The 18,807-nt window shown below is 43.6% G+C and overlaps 1 protein-coding gene across 2 annotated transcripts in view; it reads left to right on the top strand.

Moving 5' to 3' along the window:
• LOC139537758 (PDZ and LIM domain protein 4-like) overlaps positions 1-12,867 on the top strand; it is a 66,673-nt gene extending 53,806 nt beyond the window's left edge. For both annotated transcript variants that reach the window (XM_071339493.1, XM_071339492.1), the window contains exons 3-7: positions 388-475; positions 5,015-5,271; positions 5,579-5,754; positions 10,502-10,655; positions 11,367-12,867. In XM_071339493.1, coding sequence (XP_071195594.1) covers positions 388-475; positions 5,015-5,271; positions 5,579-5,754; positions 10,502-10,655; positions 11,367-11,571 — 880 coding nt within the window. In that variant the 3' untranslated portion in view covers positions 11,572-12,867. The remainder of the gene's footprint in view (positions 1-387; positions 476-5,014; positions 5,272-5,578; positions 5,755-10,501; positions 10,656-11,366) is intronic.
• The last annotated feature ends 5,940 nt before the right edge of the window (positions 12,868-18,807 follow it).

Here is an 18,807-nt window from a genome sequence, read left to right as displayed (position 1 = left end):
AGTGTTATGCCTGCCAAACAAAAACCCATGCCACTTGCTACTGTGTGAAGTTATTTTTTGGAGCTCAGTGAACAATCTCATCCCATGGCGTAAGCCACTTATATTCAGCGGTGGTTAGTGGTATTTAATATGAAAGTTCAAGTCATCTTTTTTTGCTAACTTAACTGTGTTATGGTGTACGTGTCTTGAGTTTCATCCCTTTTATTCCACGCTAACAATCATATCCAGAAATGTCATTTTAAGAGCATCTTCTTAGTGACTGCTGTGAGCAAATAACCTGTGAACACAAATTGATTGGACCAGATATGACCTCTTTAAAAGCCTCTGGGCGTTTTTATAGATAAACAATGACTAACGTAGCTCTCTTTCCTGGGTATTGTTTTTCAGGTCTGAAGACAAAGTCTGGTCTCCAACTGTTATTGAAGATGGCAAGACCAGTCCATTCATGGCTACGTTGGAGTCTGAGTCCCCACAGGTATGAGCTGCACTTGTTTACATGGATAAGATTATACAGATTATCTACTGATAAACTACTGTTTTTCACATGATTTAGAGTTCCTCTGTCATTTGGAAAGTATTGAAATGGGGCCTCAATTTGTTTCAAAACAATTATCTGCCAAATGCGTACTCAAGCAAGCCACGCCCTTGCCGTTGAACTTTGCAGAGTTTTCTGACTCTGACCAGAGAGTGTGAAGCAGAACGAGCAGACAATGTGCGTATTGTGGCTGGGACATCTGAGAAATGACCATTCCTCTTTTATTGTGGGCGTTGGTTGTCATGTTGGTCGTTTTCCCATGTCGCTTCAGTGGGGCAGTCCCTGTCAACTGGGCTGAATGGTCACACAAAGGCCTGAAATGAAATGCATCGGTCATCAATTGAAGGGTGAAACTATATACAGCAGACTATATGTATTGACTTCCACATCATTAGGCAGGCTGGTGGGAAAAAAATTATGAAAGAGAGCTTCAATACATAGCAAGTAAATTTGTTCATTGATATCACTGGAGGTGAATGGGACAGCAACGTTTTTGTCTATGTAACTGAGCCGGAGTTTACATTAGTCTTTTTTTCTTGAGGATTTGTCTTCAGAAATACTGAAATTTATTGATTTAATATGTGTGACATCCATTACTAAGTCAAAGCCACTGATCCTAACTCTAAATATTTCAAATGGTCTTGGGGTACATGGTTGATATACTATTTTTGCAAGCATGGTAGCAATAAGATATGAATCTGCCTAGTGATAAACACGGTGAAGGACCACCCCATTCCAGCCTCGAGGCAATCCAAGGAGACTGGCAGTTTTCCTGAGAAGGGGTCCTGGGGTTTAGGACCTCTTTTTGGATTTCACCATCTCAACACGAGCAAAAGTCTTGTCCTGATTAATGTGAGGAAATACCAGACCTGAACGAGGGGGAGCGATCAACTCAAACTCTGTATATAAACAGACATGCATGCTAGCAGTACCTCTGTGTTTGTAATCAGAGAAGGCTGCTCTCTCTATCTCCTGGAAAGGGAGGTTTGGAAACCTTGTATCCACTCTCTACTGAAGGACTCTGGTCTCCTTTTAATGGAGTTAAAGTTGAACTAGAAACAGCAAAGTGAGTACCATTTTGGCTCATTTGCTTCAGGGGTAGGGAAATGGTTGGTTGGTTGGTCCCTTGAGTTAGGCTAAATGAATGACCCTGGTTATTTCCTGCTCCAGGCTAGTGTAATATACCTTGAAAGAGGTTACCGGCATCGAACAATGCTGATTGTTTTCCAGACATATTAGACACCACACGTGAACTCCCTACCAGCAGCTGATGTCATTGGAAATTCCAAACTAGCATCTGGGAATTCTAGCTAGCAGGAAGTGACACGGTGGTGTTTCCTTGAACAAGGAGAACATGGGAGATTCTCAAAATTGAATGACTGCATTTTTGGATCTGAGCCTGAACAGCTTTGAAACGAAAGCTATTTGTGGGGAAACAGGAGGAAAATTGAGTATTTCCATGAACTCGTCTTACTCATCAACAGACAAGAGTTTTGTAAGATTACCAGAAAGTATGACTCATTTTGACAGTATTGCTAGAATAAATGGAGACTTAGGCCTGTGGTCTACAGGTGGCCACCACATGCCTCTGTATTGCTCTGCATTATTCCCTCAGACTCATTGGAATCACAATTGTGGCTTTTGCAGTGGGCTTGGAAAGTATTGACCTTTTAGAATGCAGAAACGATGGAACTCGCATCACGATGGGTCCATTCTCAAGCCGCATTGGCAAGAGGGACAGAATTCTCCCTCCTAGCATTTGGGATCTGACAATACTGTCTAATTGTGATGTACTTATAGGATCTTTCTATAGGGCTTTATTGCGCTGTTCCACACATACTCTCTCTTTCAAACATGTTCAATTATGACAGTTTTCCTCTGCCAAAATATCCAATCAACACAGTGCCATTGAGAGTTCACATTCATCCAGGCCTTCAGATCGTAAACTTGTGACCCCACATATTTAGTTGTTTGTTTCCAGTAATGGGTGAAGTAATAACTAATCAGCTGGTAATCCCCAGAAATGTCAATCTGTATTTGGGTTGACCAAGAGGCCCCTCTCCCCCTGTCAGCGCGCTGGGGAGCGGATGGGGTCATGGAGAGCAGAGAACGGAGCGCTAGCTAGCCCGTTGCTTGTCTAACAGGCTGCCTGCCTCCTCTCCCTGACCAAACTCTGCAGTGTGTCGACTTGGGTAACAGCAGTAAATATCTCGTCCCCCTTCTTTCTGAGCCCTTATTACTATAATACATGTAGCGTTAAATTAGGCAGTTTTTTTTTCTCTCCCAGGAGTCCTGTGGTTCTGTCTAAACGGTCCCCAAACGGTCCCCCCCCCCCCCGCCTAGTCACACAGGCTCAGTAGCCAGTCACCCAGAACCAAGGGCCATGCTTAGTCACTTTTGTAAAACAGGTCAGTGAAATCTGATGACTGTCAGAATTTCTGAGCAGACAGAACTGCTTCTCATAAATACTTGCTGCTTTCTCTCTCCAGTGTTTCTGGGCTGGAGTCAAGGATTGAAGAAAGGGGGATTTCAGTTTTTCCCATGTAGGAACTGAACTTTATGTGAGAGACTGAAAGAGTGCCTGGTAGTACTATAGCAACATTAGTTTTGATTGCGTTGGTTTAAATAACAAGATAAGGTTACTAGGTGATTTTATCTGGTGATTTTAGATATGATTTAACAAAGCACACACTCTGTGGAAGGAGTGTCACCAGTTGGCGCGATCTCATTAACTATTTTATGTGCCGTTTTAAAATCCCCATTACAGACCGGCATAGGTACGATAAATCAGTTTAATGGGACAGTCTGCGTACTGTGATTTATTTAATGAAAGTAATGGTAACTTCCATACCTAAGAGCAACTTAAAAGCACTTACAGGTCCTAAATGTTACCAACCTGGCACTTTTAAAAGCTATGCACCAGATGTGCTGCCTTTTTATAAATCTGCCATCCACTCATATCTTTTTGCTGCAGACACAAGGCCATAGAACTGCATATTATGCAGAAAAAAGTGAAGTCTTCCAACTAGAGTGGTCTCGGCATTCAGAAGACATAAACGCGTGTGCCAGCGATTTGAAGCAGACTTTACTCTCTCGGTCTCCCTAGCCTCCATCAGTTAATGTGAAAATTGCCACTAAACGGGCAACATCCAAACATGTTTGTTCATTTACCATGCTTGAATACAGTAAATCACTGAAGTTATCTGCACTCACTCTCATGAGGGTTTGGTGTAGCCAAAGTGTTTGCCAAGCATTTCAGCAGCCCTGTCGCTTTTCCCTCTTGGTGAGCTCGCTCAGGGCCCTGTGGCTTCTATTGTAACTGTCTGAGGGAGGCGCTGGAATCCATCCACACTTCATGTTTACACAGATTAAAGAAGTTGTAAAAGGCCAAGTTTACTGTCATGTCACTGCAGGAACACTTCGTAATACAATGCACTCTTATTTTTCCTCCCCCTCTCGTGTACTTTGTTGCCAACACTAGCAAATGAAAGGCTTCCTGGTACAATTACTGACGGTTATCATTGGAATGGGAGGGGTTGGAGGGAGGGGTTGGCGGACGGGGGTGGTGGCGGAGTGGTTGGAGGACGGGGGAGGGGTTGGACTGCTGGCTCAGATACAGCTATACTCACCCTCTGCTCTGATGGTCCTCTCCTTGTCACCCCCTCTAGGAGCTGCTCTGGTAGTCCTCTCCTTGTCACCCCCTCTAGGAGCTACTTGTCTGGGCTGGGGGGAGGGCTGGCTATATGGCCCAAGCCCAGGGTTTGAAACACAGCTTGTGGTTGGGTATGGTGTCCAGGGCTCAGCAGAGAGGCGATTTAGAAATGGCCCATGCGTGGGTGGTCCGGGCCAGCCAGGGAACAAGGACCAGGCCACATCTGCTGAGATGACAGACGGGGATCCTGCTGCCTGCCTGGAGAGTTTGAACCTCTGTTTCCTGGGGCCAACCAGTGAATTCACCCACCACTCAACACACGCACATGCGTTAATCAACGGTCTGGCTGGCTGTGTGGGATGACAACTATGTCTTGCACAACCATTTAAACAAATCACTGCATTTGACATATTTACAGAGGATTTGTGATTGTGTGCCCCCTACAACAGCCATTAAGTCACTGTCTTTTGTTTGACAGACAGTCATGCCACTAAAATCAACCGTTTGAAAAGTGATAACATCAACAAAAGATTGCAATCTGTAGCTCGGAGAGATGAACACACATGTAGCACCCACTACACTGTAGATTATCAGTGCAGTTTGTAGAAGTCTGTCTGCAGAAGTAAACGTTGAAGTATTTGGTTACGTCATTGTGTAGTTTGTGCAGGTCCTCTGTGCCAACAGTCACCTTCATTCCTTGGAGATGATGTAATTCATGTTCCCGTAAATAATGTTAGGTAACGAACAAGCAGACTATGACGGATATAGAAGTGCATTGGAAACAATCATACTTTTCTTAATGGCTCCTCTGCTCTTTCCTTCTCCAGAATTTCCGACCAATCAGCACTGGACCAATCACAGGTGGATACATCAGTGGCTACAGCAGCGGTCACAACGGCAGTGGATACAGAAAACCCTCCTACATCTCCGAGCCGCCGCACAACAACGGCACCTCCAAGCAGCTCAACAACATGCAGTACAACAACCCAGCCGGCCTGTACGCACACAACAATGGCAGCAATGGAGACAGAGACAGGGTCTTGCCAAAACAAATGGGCAGCCTGAGCCTGAGCTCCCCACACAGGTGAGGCATGGTGGCCATGGAGGAGTGGAAAACCTCTGCGGTAGTTTCAAGATATCCTGGTATATTCACCATGTCAATGTGAGGACCACGTATGAAGTGTTGTATAACTTGTTAATGTTACAGTATCTTCTGGGATTTTTACTTTGTAAAACTGCATTTTCTTTTTACCCTAAAAATAAGTCATGTCACAGCATTTATGAATTAAATCTAAAGACAATGCAACATTTGGTGGAGACATTTCAGTCATAGAAATTGTTGATCACACTGAATTCAGACTAAAAACTACTTAATTTGTTATCTCTTTCAGCCCTGAGCCTCCGACGCATTCTCCTCTGGGACGTAATGGGAACGGTCCTTGTTTTGAAGTCACCACAGAGTCAGACGTGTACAAGATGCTGCAGGACCCAGAGGAGCCAGTCTCTGCACCCAAACAGTCCGGCTCCTTCAAATACCTACAGGGCATACTGGAGGCAGAGGATGGAGGTACCCTCATTTGTGGCTCTATATGACTGTCAATTTATTTAGCGGATTGTATATGTCATTCACCCTACAGTTTATTTATTTATAAATGTGTGTGTATATGGGTCTCTCTCCCTCGAATGCCTTCTTTATTTGTACTATTTTCTACATTGTAGAATAATAGTGACGGAATCATGTAGTAACCAAAGTGTCAAACAAATCAAAATAAATGTGAGATTTTTCAAAGTAGTCACCCTTTGCCTTGATGACAGCTTTGCACCCTCTTGACATTCTCTCAACCAGCTTTACCTGGAATGCTTTTCCAACAGTCTTGAAGGAGTTCCCACAAATGCTGAGCATTTGTTGGCTGCTTTTCCTTCACTCTGCGGTCCAACTCATCCCAAACCATCTCAATTGGGTTGAGGTTGGCTGATTGTGGAGGCCAGGTCATCTGATGCAGCACTCCATAACTCTCCTTCTTGGTCAAATAGCCTTTACACAGCCTGGTGGTGTGTTGAAAAACAAATGATAGTGGGACTAAGCGCACACCCGATGGGATGGCATATCGCTGCAGAATGCTGTGGTAGCCATGCTGGTTAAGTGTGCCTTGAATTCTAAATAAATCAGTGTCACCAGCAAAGCACCCACACACCATCACACCTCCTCCTCCATGCTTCACTATGGGAACCACACGTGCGGAGATCATCCGTTCACCTACTCTGCGTCTCAAAGACAGAGCGTTTGGAACCAAATATCTGATCAGACCAAAGGACAGATTTCCACTGGTCTACTGATCAAATATCTGATCAGACCAAAGGACAGATTTCCACCGGTCTACTGTTGCTCGTGTTTCTTGGCCCAAGCAAATGTCTAATTATTTTTGGTGTCTTTTAGTAGTGGTTTCTTTGCAGCAATTTGACCATGAAGGCCTGATTCACACAGTCTCCTCTGAACTGTTGATGTGTCTGTTACTTGAACTCTGAAGCATTTATTTGCGCTACAATCTGAGGTGCAGTTAACTCTAATGAACTTATCCTCTGAAGCAGAGGTGTCTCTGGGTCTTCCTTTCCTGTGGCGGTCCTCATGAGAGACAGTTTCATCATAGCGCTTGGTGTTTTTTTGAGACTGCACTTGAAGAAACTTTCAAAGTTCCTGACATTTTCTGCATTGGCTGATATTCATGTCTTAAAGTGGGCTGTCATTTCTCATTGCTTATTTGAGTTGTTCTTGCCATAATATGGACTTGGTATTTTGCCAAATAGGACTATCTTCTGTATACCACCCCAACCTTGTCACAACTGATTGTCTCGAATGCATTAAGAAGGAAAGAAATTCCACTATTTAACTTTTAACAAGGCACACCTGTTAATTGAAATGCATTCCAGGTGACCACCTCATGAAGCTGGTTGATGGAATACCAATTGTGCAAAGCTATCATCAAGGCAAAGGGTGGCTACTCAAATATACAATTATGATTTTGTTTAACACTTTTGTGGTTACTACATGATTCCATATGTGTTATTTCATAGTTTTGATGTCTTCACTATTCTACAATGTAGAAAATAGTAAAAATAAAGAAAAACCTTTGAGTAGGTGTATCCAGACTTTTGACTGGTACTGTATGTGTGCATATTCTGTATACTCATGATTGTTTATGTACATTTAGATATGTTTGTATATTTGAGCTAAATAGTTTCTGTTGGAAGTGTAGCGTGATTTATTTCCAGACACAGGACTGTGTGAAGTTTATTGCAAAACAACCTGAGAAATATGACTTCCTGGTGTGTCTTTTGAACTGTTCACATTCCAAGAAGTAGGCCTAGGCTCTCTGAAGTCCTTAGGAGTGATGTGATGTTTTAGGATCAGACTCTTCTATCATGGCCAGGCCCTAGCTCCTCAAGGAGAACCCAAACAGACCAGATAATCCCTAGGAACCTGGCATGCGGTCTATCGGAGCTCCCTGGGAAGGTTTTGGATGAACTGCAGGCCTTGTTATTCTTTGAATTTGTCGCTAATCACTTGCAGGTGTTACAGGAGATTAGGGAAGAGAGAAGTCAATGGTTTCAACAGAATTCGATTAAATGGCACCAGGACAATTCACCTGCAGCAGGGTTTAAAAAAAACACCAAAAAAAACAAAAACATTTTTCACAACCACAAAGGCGTCATTGACACTGGGTTAAGCTTCTGGTAAGATGCTGACACACCTTAAAGCTCTGTTTGTTGCTCTCAGTCTGGAAATCCTTGCTTTGTTCTGAAGGATTTTATACTCTTTTCCAGCTCAGCGCTGATGTTAAGAGAGAGAGGAGCGTTTGACTGCGTGTGATATTGTCATCCTCATCCTTTTTAAAATAAAACGTTCCGGTTTTGAAAATGTCGGCATCCCTGGGATTTCAAGGGAGAGCAAACGAGTTGGTCTGTTATGCTTGAGCCCAACAGGCTCTGATCTTACATCTGTGGTGTCAGACAGGGTGGTGGGTGGAGACGATGGCATGGGAGATTCTATTTATTATTAGAGTGAACTCCCTGGCTATACCAATCACTGAAAAATCCACCACTTTATAGTGACATATAATAGGCAGACAGACATAGAAGGGAAGCGATCATATATTTACTTTACTTTTGAGGATGCAGATGTGACACAATGTACCGCCTGTAGCTGAAAAATAAGCAAGTCAACTCTGAAGTCTCTGCCAACCCCCTGTGTAGGAGTGTAACCCTTTTGAGGTTGTTAAAAATAAGAAATATAGACTGGGTTACATAATGTTTTAAATAGTTTGTTTATCTAGGAATGGTACTCCCATTAGCCACCATCTGGTTTATGAAAAGCTGCTCTAATAACTAGGTGGGAACTCCAGGCACCAGATCTACAAGTTGGGGGATCACAGGCTATGAACTTTATTCATAAAGACTTCTTAGTAGATGTCATTCCTACAGATATAGTATCTTAATTTGACCTATATTGTCACAGCAAAATAATCCTGCTGCAACAGGATTTAAACGTTTAGTCCATAATGTTGCTTGATCAGTGGCTAGCCTACTTTTGGCCAGCTAATAACCTATGTAAAGTGCCATACTGTTAATATAACACTGTTAGTGTGGGTTTTCAGTGAATTTATGTAAATCACAACGCTCATCTGAATTTCCTGTATGTGTATGTATGTTACATCATCTCCTATGGAGTTTATGAATGGGAGTGTCACGGAGGCAGCTCTCCATGTCTGCTTGATAAGACTGTTGTCTGAGATATGAAGTGTATCTGTCAAATGACGCTAGCGCTGCTTAGTGGTTCTGTACAAGTCCTCTGATTAAACCTCCCTCTCACTTGTGAGCATCCCATGAGAACTTCTGACTAGAATTTGAGTGCAATGATGACTAGATGCGTAATAGACCAATTATTACGGCAAAAATAGATCCTGTTATTACTCAAACCTCAAATAGTCACAGAGCATTAGTGGAGTGACGAAACTTCTTTGTCAAGTACCAGGTACTTCACCAGTATGGTGGGTAGGCCATGCCAGGGCCATGCTGTGTTAATGGGGCATGTTGGCACCTCATCACTCCGTGGTTCAGGGAGAGTGTGATTGTAGCACTCTGGTGTGATGGTCTGCTCCTTAATGTGGAGGTATAGAGAGATGGGTGGAGAGAGGTAGAGAGAGATGGGTGGAGAGAGGTAGAGAGAGATGGGTGGAGAGAGGTAGAGAGAGATGGGTGGAGAGAGGTAGAGAGAGATGGGTGGAGAGAGGTATAGAGAGATGGGTGGAGAGAGAGGTATAGAGAGATGGGTGGAGAGAGAGGTATAGAGAGATGGGTGGAGAGAGAGGTATAGAGAGATGGGTGGAGAGAGGTATAGAGAGATGGGTGGAGAGAGAGGTATAGAGAGATGGGTGGAGAGAGGTATAGAGAGATGGGTGGAGAGAGAGGTATAGAGAGATGGGTGGAGAGAGAGGTATAGAGAGATGGGTGGAGAGAGGTATAGAGAGATGGGTGGAGAGAGGTGGAGAGAGGTATAGAGAGATGGGTGGAGAGAGGTAGAGAGAGATGGGTGGAGAGAGGTATAGAGAGATGGGTGGAGAGAGGTATAGAGAGCAAAGAGATGGGGGAAGAAAGAAGTAGAGGCTAGCAGTGTGAGTGCCGCTCTGGCCCTCTGCCTGCACCCCTGCCATGCCCCCTGAGGGTAACACACAAACGGAGGGAAGTGGTAGCTGAGGAGTGATGTCTCTGTGGTCGATGGGAGCTGACCTTGGTGTCTCCCTGAGCCAAGTGTGAACACCCTTAATTCTTCGCCATCTTTTCACTCAGAGCTGATCACTGCTTTCTGAGCTCATACTGGTGTAGGGTGAAGTTGCCCCTAGACTGATCCTGGGTAAATTTGTCATTTTCCCCAACTAATAGTCAAGGTTAGGATCAGGGAGGGGAAGCTGATCCTAGATCTGGTCCTAGGTGAAACTTCACCATGTAGCCTTATACATGACCTGGAACATTACCTTCACCCTATAGCCTCATGCATTACCTTCACCCTGTAACCTCATACATTAACTAGAACATTACCTTAATTACCTTCACCCCGTAACCTCATACATTACCTGGAATATTAGCTTCGTTACCTTCACCCCGTAGCCTCGTACAGTACCTGGAATATTAGCTTCGTTACCTTCACCCCGTAGCCTCGTACAGTACCTGGAATATTAGCTTCGTTACCTTCACCCCGTAGCCTCGTACAGTACCTGGAACTCTGCTGGTCTTAACCGAGGTCTTTTCTTTGTCCACAGGTGTGTCCCCCACTGACAGGTCTGGAGTGAGAAGCCTAAGGTCCCCAGTTCAATCCCCAGTCCCTAAATTGGGCAGCCCCATTCCTGGCCCCATGGGCCCCATGCCTGGCCTACAGAAACTCCCCCAGTGCACGCGCTGTGGCAACGGCATAGTGTGAGTCATTATAAAACCGAAAAGATGACAACTATACTGTAGACTAGGTGTGCGTCCACAAATTGCACCTTTTTCCCTCTAGGCCTACGGTGTGCTACGTTTGACCAGAGACTGCATAGGGGATAGGGTGCCATTTGTGACACAGTTTAGTCATGCTCCAACAGGTCCAAGCTTATAAGATGTTCATATCACTTTTTTAAATAATTCAACCTCTGCACCACACCCTCTCCTCAGGAACCCAGATATGCTAGTAATCCCCACACTGCTCAAGCACCATGGATAAACAGTGATGTCATTTGAACAAGACTGTTGTGGAGGCTTAGCACAATGGATCTGTTGTATAGAGCGTTTACACTGGGTTTTAGGCAGGGCACTAAAGAATGAACCTACTTTTATAGCAGTAGTGGGTAGGATAAAGGGCTGGATACAGGGGACATTCAGATTCAACCAGAGTTATGGCTGTTTTTGAAGCTGATTTAGTCCTTATTGGTTATGCAAATACTCACGTCCATGAATGGCATACTTGTAACTTGAATAAACAGGGATGTACTTAAGAAAATGTATGATATTCAAATAGCTCTTAATTTATAAAATTATTGAGAAGCAATTATCTTTAACATTTTACTAACATATGCACTTTGACAACTGCTGATGTAAAAAGGGCTTTATGAAATGCATTTGATTGCTTGACTAATAACATGGTCTGTATAGGGGCACCATCGTGAAGGCCAGAGACAAACTGTACCACATAGAGTGCTTCATGTGTGACGACTGCAGCCTGAACCTCAAGCAGAGGGGCTACTTCTTCATTGAGGAGAACCTGTACTGTGAGACCCACGCCATGGCCCGTGTCCAGCCTCCTGAGGGATATGACGTGGTTGCAGTCTACCCCAACTCCAAGGTTGAACTGGTCTGAGCTGGTCAGACTTTAAACACAACCCCCCCTCAGTCTTATCCACAGCTCCCAGCAGGTAGCAAGTTTTTCCAATCCAGTGCACTACATGTCCAAGCTGTCGCCGGAAAAGATCATGTCAGTTTAGAGTGGGAGAGTGGTGTCCAGAGGTGTCTAGTCTCTCTAGCTCTTTCACACATAATGTACAGCATGCTATTCATTTTTCTGACAGACCTTACATTTTTACTCCTGCTGAGTACAACAAAACGGAGGGCTTTTCTTTGTCAATAGGACTTTTAGATCTTGTTGAAACATAAGCAATATTCAACAGAATGACATCTCACATCTGGGGGTGGTTTTCTATTTGTAACCCTGCTGACTAAAATGCAGTTAATGGAATTCGGGTCAAGCACCTGACTGAGAATGGAATTTAGCTTTTACTGCTTCTCACACGGTTGCTACAGTTAAAGAACCCCAGCTTTAGTACATTCCAGTGCCACAAGAAAAAGCATTTTGTATCTCCACTGTTGCAGCTTTTAAAAAGCTGTGGGGAGTAGAGACCCAAGGACATGAAAACAATGACTCTAGGATCTAGCCTGCGAATCTAGGAACATGCAGGAATAATCAATCATTTTAGGTTCTTTGTCACATTTTGTAGAGACAGACCGTGCTTGTTGGCTGAGAGACGGAATTTGAAAGTGTATATTGTTTTCTTGTTTGATATATATATATATATATATCACAGCCAAGTCCAATGAATTAATCAGATTTCTACATGTCCAGGGAGGGCATTTATGTGCTTTTGGAAATGACAGAAATATTCATGCTTGCAACAAAGTCTCTTCCCCTGAAATTGTAGGATGAATTAGGATGACCACTTCCATTTGTGGACCTGTACAGAATCATGCAGCCTGAAGGACGGCAAACAGTAGTTGGATGAAAGTGCTATTTGTAAAATATTTGATTCTTTAAAAAAACAAGTTTTAATTGTATTTTAACTCGATCTCATAGTGCTTGTTATTCAATATCCACCATGACCCTAACGTTTAGCTACTGGAATGCCAACTAGGACAGTAGTTTGTAAATTATGTGAAATGATTTTGGTGTTTTAAGTTCTAATTGTACATATTTGTTTCATGTCTGTTTAACAAACATAACTAGTCACTCTGCCTTCACACGTCTGTGTCCTTTTTAAATGCTTACCGTGTGTAGTCACAGAATCCCTTCGTGTTTAACTTATTGTTTTGCAGACACATTTCACTCTGGTTTCTTCTATTTGTTTTTTAAGATATAATAAAGTAAGAAATAAGTCAAATCATACTCATGATTCAGCTATTATTTTTTTTACAGGCATGATGTATTGTGACGTTGAGAATAGTAGTTTAACTTGCCTGTGGACACACAGCATAAAAATAGCAAGGGGTTCAAATTTGTGGAGCGGTATAATCCTGTCCCTGACAAGGCACTTTACCCAACAGCATGTACTCTGACCTCCAGCTTGGAGTCTAGGCTTGTCCACCAAATTTCACACTATGCCCTACATAGTGCACTGCTTTGGTGCCATTTGGGATGCACAGAAGTTGACTGATCCAGAGACATCCACTTCCTAGAGACCTTGTATTTGTTTGAAATTCCGGTGCCACAAAAACGGGTTTCATGGTTTCATAACATTGTCTCTTACAATGTGTTTATGGGTTGTGAGAACAAGTACTCAATGGTTTTTAATTTGTCACAAGCACACTTTAGTGCTAGACTTTTAACACAGCTGCCTTTTTGAATAATGTTCTAAACGGTGGGATCAAAAACCTACACAACATTAAAGTAATCATTTATTGTATGGTGAATGTTTGATTTTCCTCCCACAAAATGTTTGAGGACATTTTGGGTCACTTGATAAAACATGAGAAGCTTGAGGGTTGTTTAAAAACAAATGTCAAGTTTACCATACAGATGTATGGCTGAGATTCAGTGGTTTACTATAATCTGTAACATAAGGCGGGGGAGCCCTTCATACCCCATTAAATATGTCTTCATGCCGTATTAACGCGTTCAACAACCACTGGTTGCAGAGAGCGGGAGGGAGTAAGACAGAGGGAGAGAGATGCACGAGGAGGCAGAGGAGGGAAATTGGTCGGTTTTAATTAAGTCTGTTAATAGCACAGTGATGTGGTTTAGCAACATGGCCAACAGTTAGTGACTTGATTCCAAGGCTTTGAACACTCCTCTTAAAAGGCAGTGTGTAATATTTTCCACATTGGTGGCATGTTATGCTGTTAATCACAAGTCAATCACCAAACAGCAGCAGCAAGGAACATGGCATCTAGGAAGCTTGTCTCTCATACTTTCATCATGCATGGAGAACATGATAGACTTTAGACTCAGTATAAGTGGGGAGCTTTCACAGCAGCTGAAATCTCTTACCATTAGGTTAGAATGCGTTACTCTTCATTAATATATTTGCATGTACAGTGCCCTCATGAATTATTGGCATCCTAGGTAAATATGATTTTAAAAAGTCTGAAAATGTTCAGTTTATCAGCTTGATCTTACTCAATATCATACTGTGTGAATCAAACCTTTTAAGTTAAGATTGTTCACAGAAAAATCGTAATCCATGTTTTTGAATAAAATAATTTGTCTTTTATTGGCACCCCTGCATGTGGTACTTTGCACCCTCCCTTTGCCAAGATAACAGCTCTGAGTCGTCTCCTAGAATGTTTGAAGTGGGAGAACACCCCTTTGCCAAGATAACCGCTCTGTGTCGTCTCCTAGAATGTTTGATGAGGTGGGAGAACACACCTTCCCTTTTCCAAGATAACAGCTCTGAGTCATCTCTTAGAATGTTTGAAGTGGGAGAACACAGGAAGGGATTTGAGACCATTCCTCCATACAGAATCTGTCCAGATCCTTCAGAGTCCTTGGTCCTCGCTTGTGGACTCCTCTTCAGCTCATCCCACAGGTTTTTAATGGGGTTTAGGTCAGGGGACTGGGACGTCCATTGCAAAAGCTTGATTCTATGGTCAGTGAAGCATCTTCGTGTGGATTTGAAGGTATGCTTTGGATCATTGTCCTGCTGGAAGATCTAACGACGACCCAGTTTTATCCGCCTGGCAGAGCCAGACAGATTTTGGCCTAAAATCTCCTGGTACTTGGGAGTCCATGATATGTATCCTGACAAGGTTCCCATGGCCATTGGAAGTAAAACAGCCCCACATCACAGATCCACCACCATACTTCAGTGGGGACTAGGTTATTTTCTGCATGACCATGGCTCTTTTTACGCCAAACCCACCTCTGGTGTTTGTTGCAAAAAACATACCATAGCCTGGTTCCAATCAAAGTTCCAATGACATTAGCAAATTCCAGGTGCTAAAGTTTGTTTTAGTGACAGCAGAGGCTTTCATCTGGCAACCCTTCCAAATAACTTGTCATGGAGGTGGCGTCTAATTGTAGTTTTGGAGACTTTCTGACCCCAAGATGTGACCAACTTATGCAATTCTCCAACTGTGATCATTGGAGATTTTTTTTGCCACTTGAACCCTCCTTCTGACTGCGTGGGTGCAAAATACCGTTGCGTCCTCTTCCAGGCAGGTTCATCAGAGCTCCGGTTTTACATTTCTTAATTATTACCCTAATAGTGATGGGTATTTTCGGGGATGTAGCTAGCTAACTTTTTATAGCCATTACCTGATTTGTGAAGGTCAACAACCATTTGTCTCATTTCTTTTGTGTGTTCTCTGGCCTTTCACATGTTGATGGATGACTGAGTTTAGCCTGGTGTCACCTCATATTTATACTCCAGTGAAACAGGAAGCCATGGATGACCACTTAAGAGTTCCCAAAGACTCAGATGAATTTTGTATTTTTTAATCTTAATCAGAATATACATCAATAAGATTTTATTCATAGGAATGTCTAGGTGTGCCAATAATTGACATGCGTGTTTTTGAATAAAGTAATTTATTGACGTTAGAGGTTGTTGAGTGTAACATCCTTTTTTTCTTCATATTTACCTAGGTTGCCAATAATTCAGGTCACTGTACATTAAAATGGAGTGTAGTTTAATAATACAGTAGATACCAGAGGCACAAATACCATATGTAGTACTGAAGTTACTCGACGTAACAGAGAGCGAGCGAGAGAGAGACGCAAAGAGAGTACTTGGAAACTCCATGGAAAGACTTGTGAGCTCCAGTATTTCAACTAATTTCAGTTCTACTGTAAACACTGAGCTATGCTGAAGATAAACACTTCATGTCTGTCTTATGTAATGTGGCCAATGTCCCTACTTTGGCATCAGCTAGCTATCTGTCCATCAGAATAAACACGATGTGAGGAGTCTTTTGGGAGAGCTTCAAACCCCACAAAACATGACAAATGCCGGGCTTCTGTGAGGCATATATATATAAAATCTAATTGTCACTGAATCAGGTCGTATTGGCCTTAGATCCATTCAGCTTGAGAGTTATAACTTCTAAGGTCTAAACAAATCCATATTTACTTGTAAAGCTCAGAGGAAGATAAAAGTGCTGTATCTGGAAAGCATTGGCTGTGTGGTTCCTCTCCCTCCACATGCACGTTCCCATGGTGTAATTCATCAACAGGATCAGATAGGAATGCAGCTCATTCACTGGATGTGGAGGATGCCTGTCACCCCATTGTGCTTATGGAGCCCACTGTCATTTGGGCTTGGTTCCAATTAGTTTCTAAAACCAGGCCTCACTCAATTGTTCACTCACTCATTCCATCTCTCCTTTCTTCAGTGCATTCCTGTCCTCCCCTTCCATACCGTACCAACCTGTTGTTTCTGACAGCTGTGATTTGTAGTGTCTTATTGGATGGGTGCCTGTAAAACCTGGGGTTAAGCACTCTACATACTAGGGTACTAAAAATTGGCATGTCAGTTATTCCCTATCCACATTTGGAACATTGCAGCTTGAAAGATATAGTTGAACTTGAAAGATGGAAGAAAATAAAAAATCTATATATATGTATCTCAATGTATGATCTTTGAAATGGTTCCATTTCCAAAATGTCTGGTGAAATACATAATGTAATTGTGTGTGAACATTGTTGGAATGATAGAGGTTATAGAGAAACTCTTTCTATGTTCAGTACCTCCAATGTCAACAACTACAGACCAGTATCCCTTCTTTCTTTTCTCTCCAAAACTCTTGAACGTGCCGTCCTTGGCCAGCTCTCCTGCTATCTCTCTCAGAATGACCTTCTTGATCCAAATCAGTCAGGTTTCAAGACTAGTCATTCAACTGAGACTGCTCTTCTCTGTGTCACGGAGGCGCTCCGCACTGCTAAAGCTAACTCTCTCTCCTCTGCTCTCATCCTTCTAGACCTATCGGCTGCCTTTGATACTGTGAACCATCAGATCCTCCTCTCCACCCTCTCCGAGCTGGGCATCTCCGGCGCGGCCCACGCTTGGATTGCGTCCTACCTGACAGGTCGCTCCTACCAGGTGGCGTGGCGAGAATCTGTCTCCGCACCACGTGCTCTCACCACTGGTGTCCCCCAGGGCTCTGTTCTAGGCCCTCTCCTATTCTCGCTATACACCAAGTCACTTGGCTCTGTCATATCCTCACATGGTCTCTCCTATCATTGCTATGTAGACGACACACAATTAATCTTCTCCTTTCCCCCCTCTGATAACCAGGTGGTGAATCGCATCTCTGCATGTCTGGCAGACATATCAGTGTGGATGACGGATCACCACCTCAAGCTGAACCTCGGCAAGACGGAGCTGCTCTTCCTCCCGGGGAAGGACTGCCCGTTCCATGATCTCGCCATCACGGTTGACAACTCCATTGTGTCCTCCTCCCAGAGTGCTAAGAACCTTGGCGTGATCCTGGACAACACCCTGTCGTTCTCAACTAACATCAAGGCGGTGACCCGTTCCTGTAGGTTCATGCTCTACAACATTCGCAGAGTACGACCCTGCCTCACGCAGGAAGCGGCGCAGGTCCTAATCCAGGCACTTGTCATCTCCCGTCTGGATTACTGCAACTCGCTGTTGGCTGGGCTCCCTGCCTGTGCCATTAAACCCCTACAACTCATCCAGAACGCCGCAGCCCGTCTGGTGTTCAACTTTCCCAAGTTCTCTCACGTCACCCCGCTCCTCCACTCTCTCCACTGGCTTCCAGTTGAAGCTCGCATCCGCTACAAGACCATGGTGCTTGCCTACGGAGCTGTGAGGGGAACGGCACCTCCGTACCTTCAGGCTCTGATCAGGCCCTACACCCAAACAAGGGCACTGCGTTCATCCACCTCTGGCCTGCTCGCCTCCCTACCTCTGAGGAAGTACAGTTCCCGCTCAGCCCAGTCAAAACTGTTCGCTGCTCTGGCACCCCAATGGTGGAACAAACTCCCTCACGACGCCAGGTCAGCGGAGTCAATCACCACCTTCCGGAGACACCTGAAACCCCACCTCTTTAAGGAATACCTAGGATAGGATAAAGTAATCCTTCTAACCCCCCCCCCCCTTAAAAGAGTTAGATGCACTATTGTAAAGTGGTTGTTCCACTGGATATCATAAGGTGAATGCACCAATTTGTAAGTCGCTCTGGATAAGAGCGTCTGCTAAATGACTTAAATGTAATGATGTAAATGTAGTATCAGAGGACATTTCTGAGATGCAACCAAATTCCATTCCGATATGCCTGTCACTACGACAACACTTGATTTTGGGCTTATTTGATCCTTGCCCCATTAGCAAATAAGACTTAAGTTTAGATTCCTTTATTGTGCAATGTGAGAATGCAAGAATAGCAAGGCTAGAGGAGCATCATGCCCCATCTTGTGTGTTTTGTTTGGTTTTGTTTATTCAACCCCCTGTATACAGAGATTTGTACCCTGAAAGTTGGAAGCAGTTTTGTTTGGGAGGATTCTGGGAAAGAAAGCCATAATGATCATCCAAATGTTTAGCTAGTTCTTGTTGGGAGGAGCTGTGCTCTTAGACTCATGAGATTGAGAATAAAGAGTGACCTTGACCTCCCCCCAACTCTTGGGAAAGGAAACTACATTACTATTGAATAAGAATATAAAGAAAGGCTGTCCATCAGTGGAAAAAGCACGAATGCATATAGTATTTTGGTATTGTTGAGGACACATTGAGCGTCCATTGCCCTGTAGTTAATATGACAGAGGGAATCTATCCTTAGGAGTTTGTTTACATCCAGTATGAGCAGCCAAGGTCTGATAGTGGCTGAGATCCATCTTTGAGATATGTGGTTATAGACCCATGCAATACAC

Source organism: Salvelinus alpinus, chromosome 13 (assembly GCF_045679555.1).
Source record: "Salvelinus alpinus chromosome 13, SLU_Salpinus.1, whole genome shotgun sequence".
Classification (NCBI taxonomy): Eukaryota; Metazoa; Chordata; class Actinopteri; order Salmoniformes; family Salmonidae; genus Salvelinus; species Salvelinus alpinus.
The sequence above is the reverse complement of the archived record's forward strand: the minus strand, read 5'-3'. Positions and strand labels throughout refer to the sequence as shown.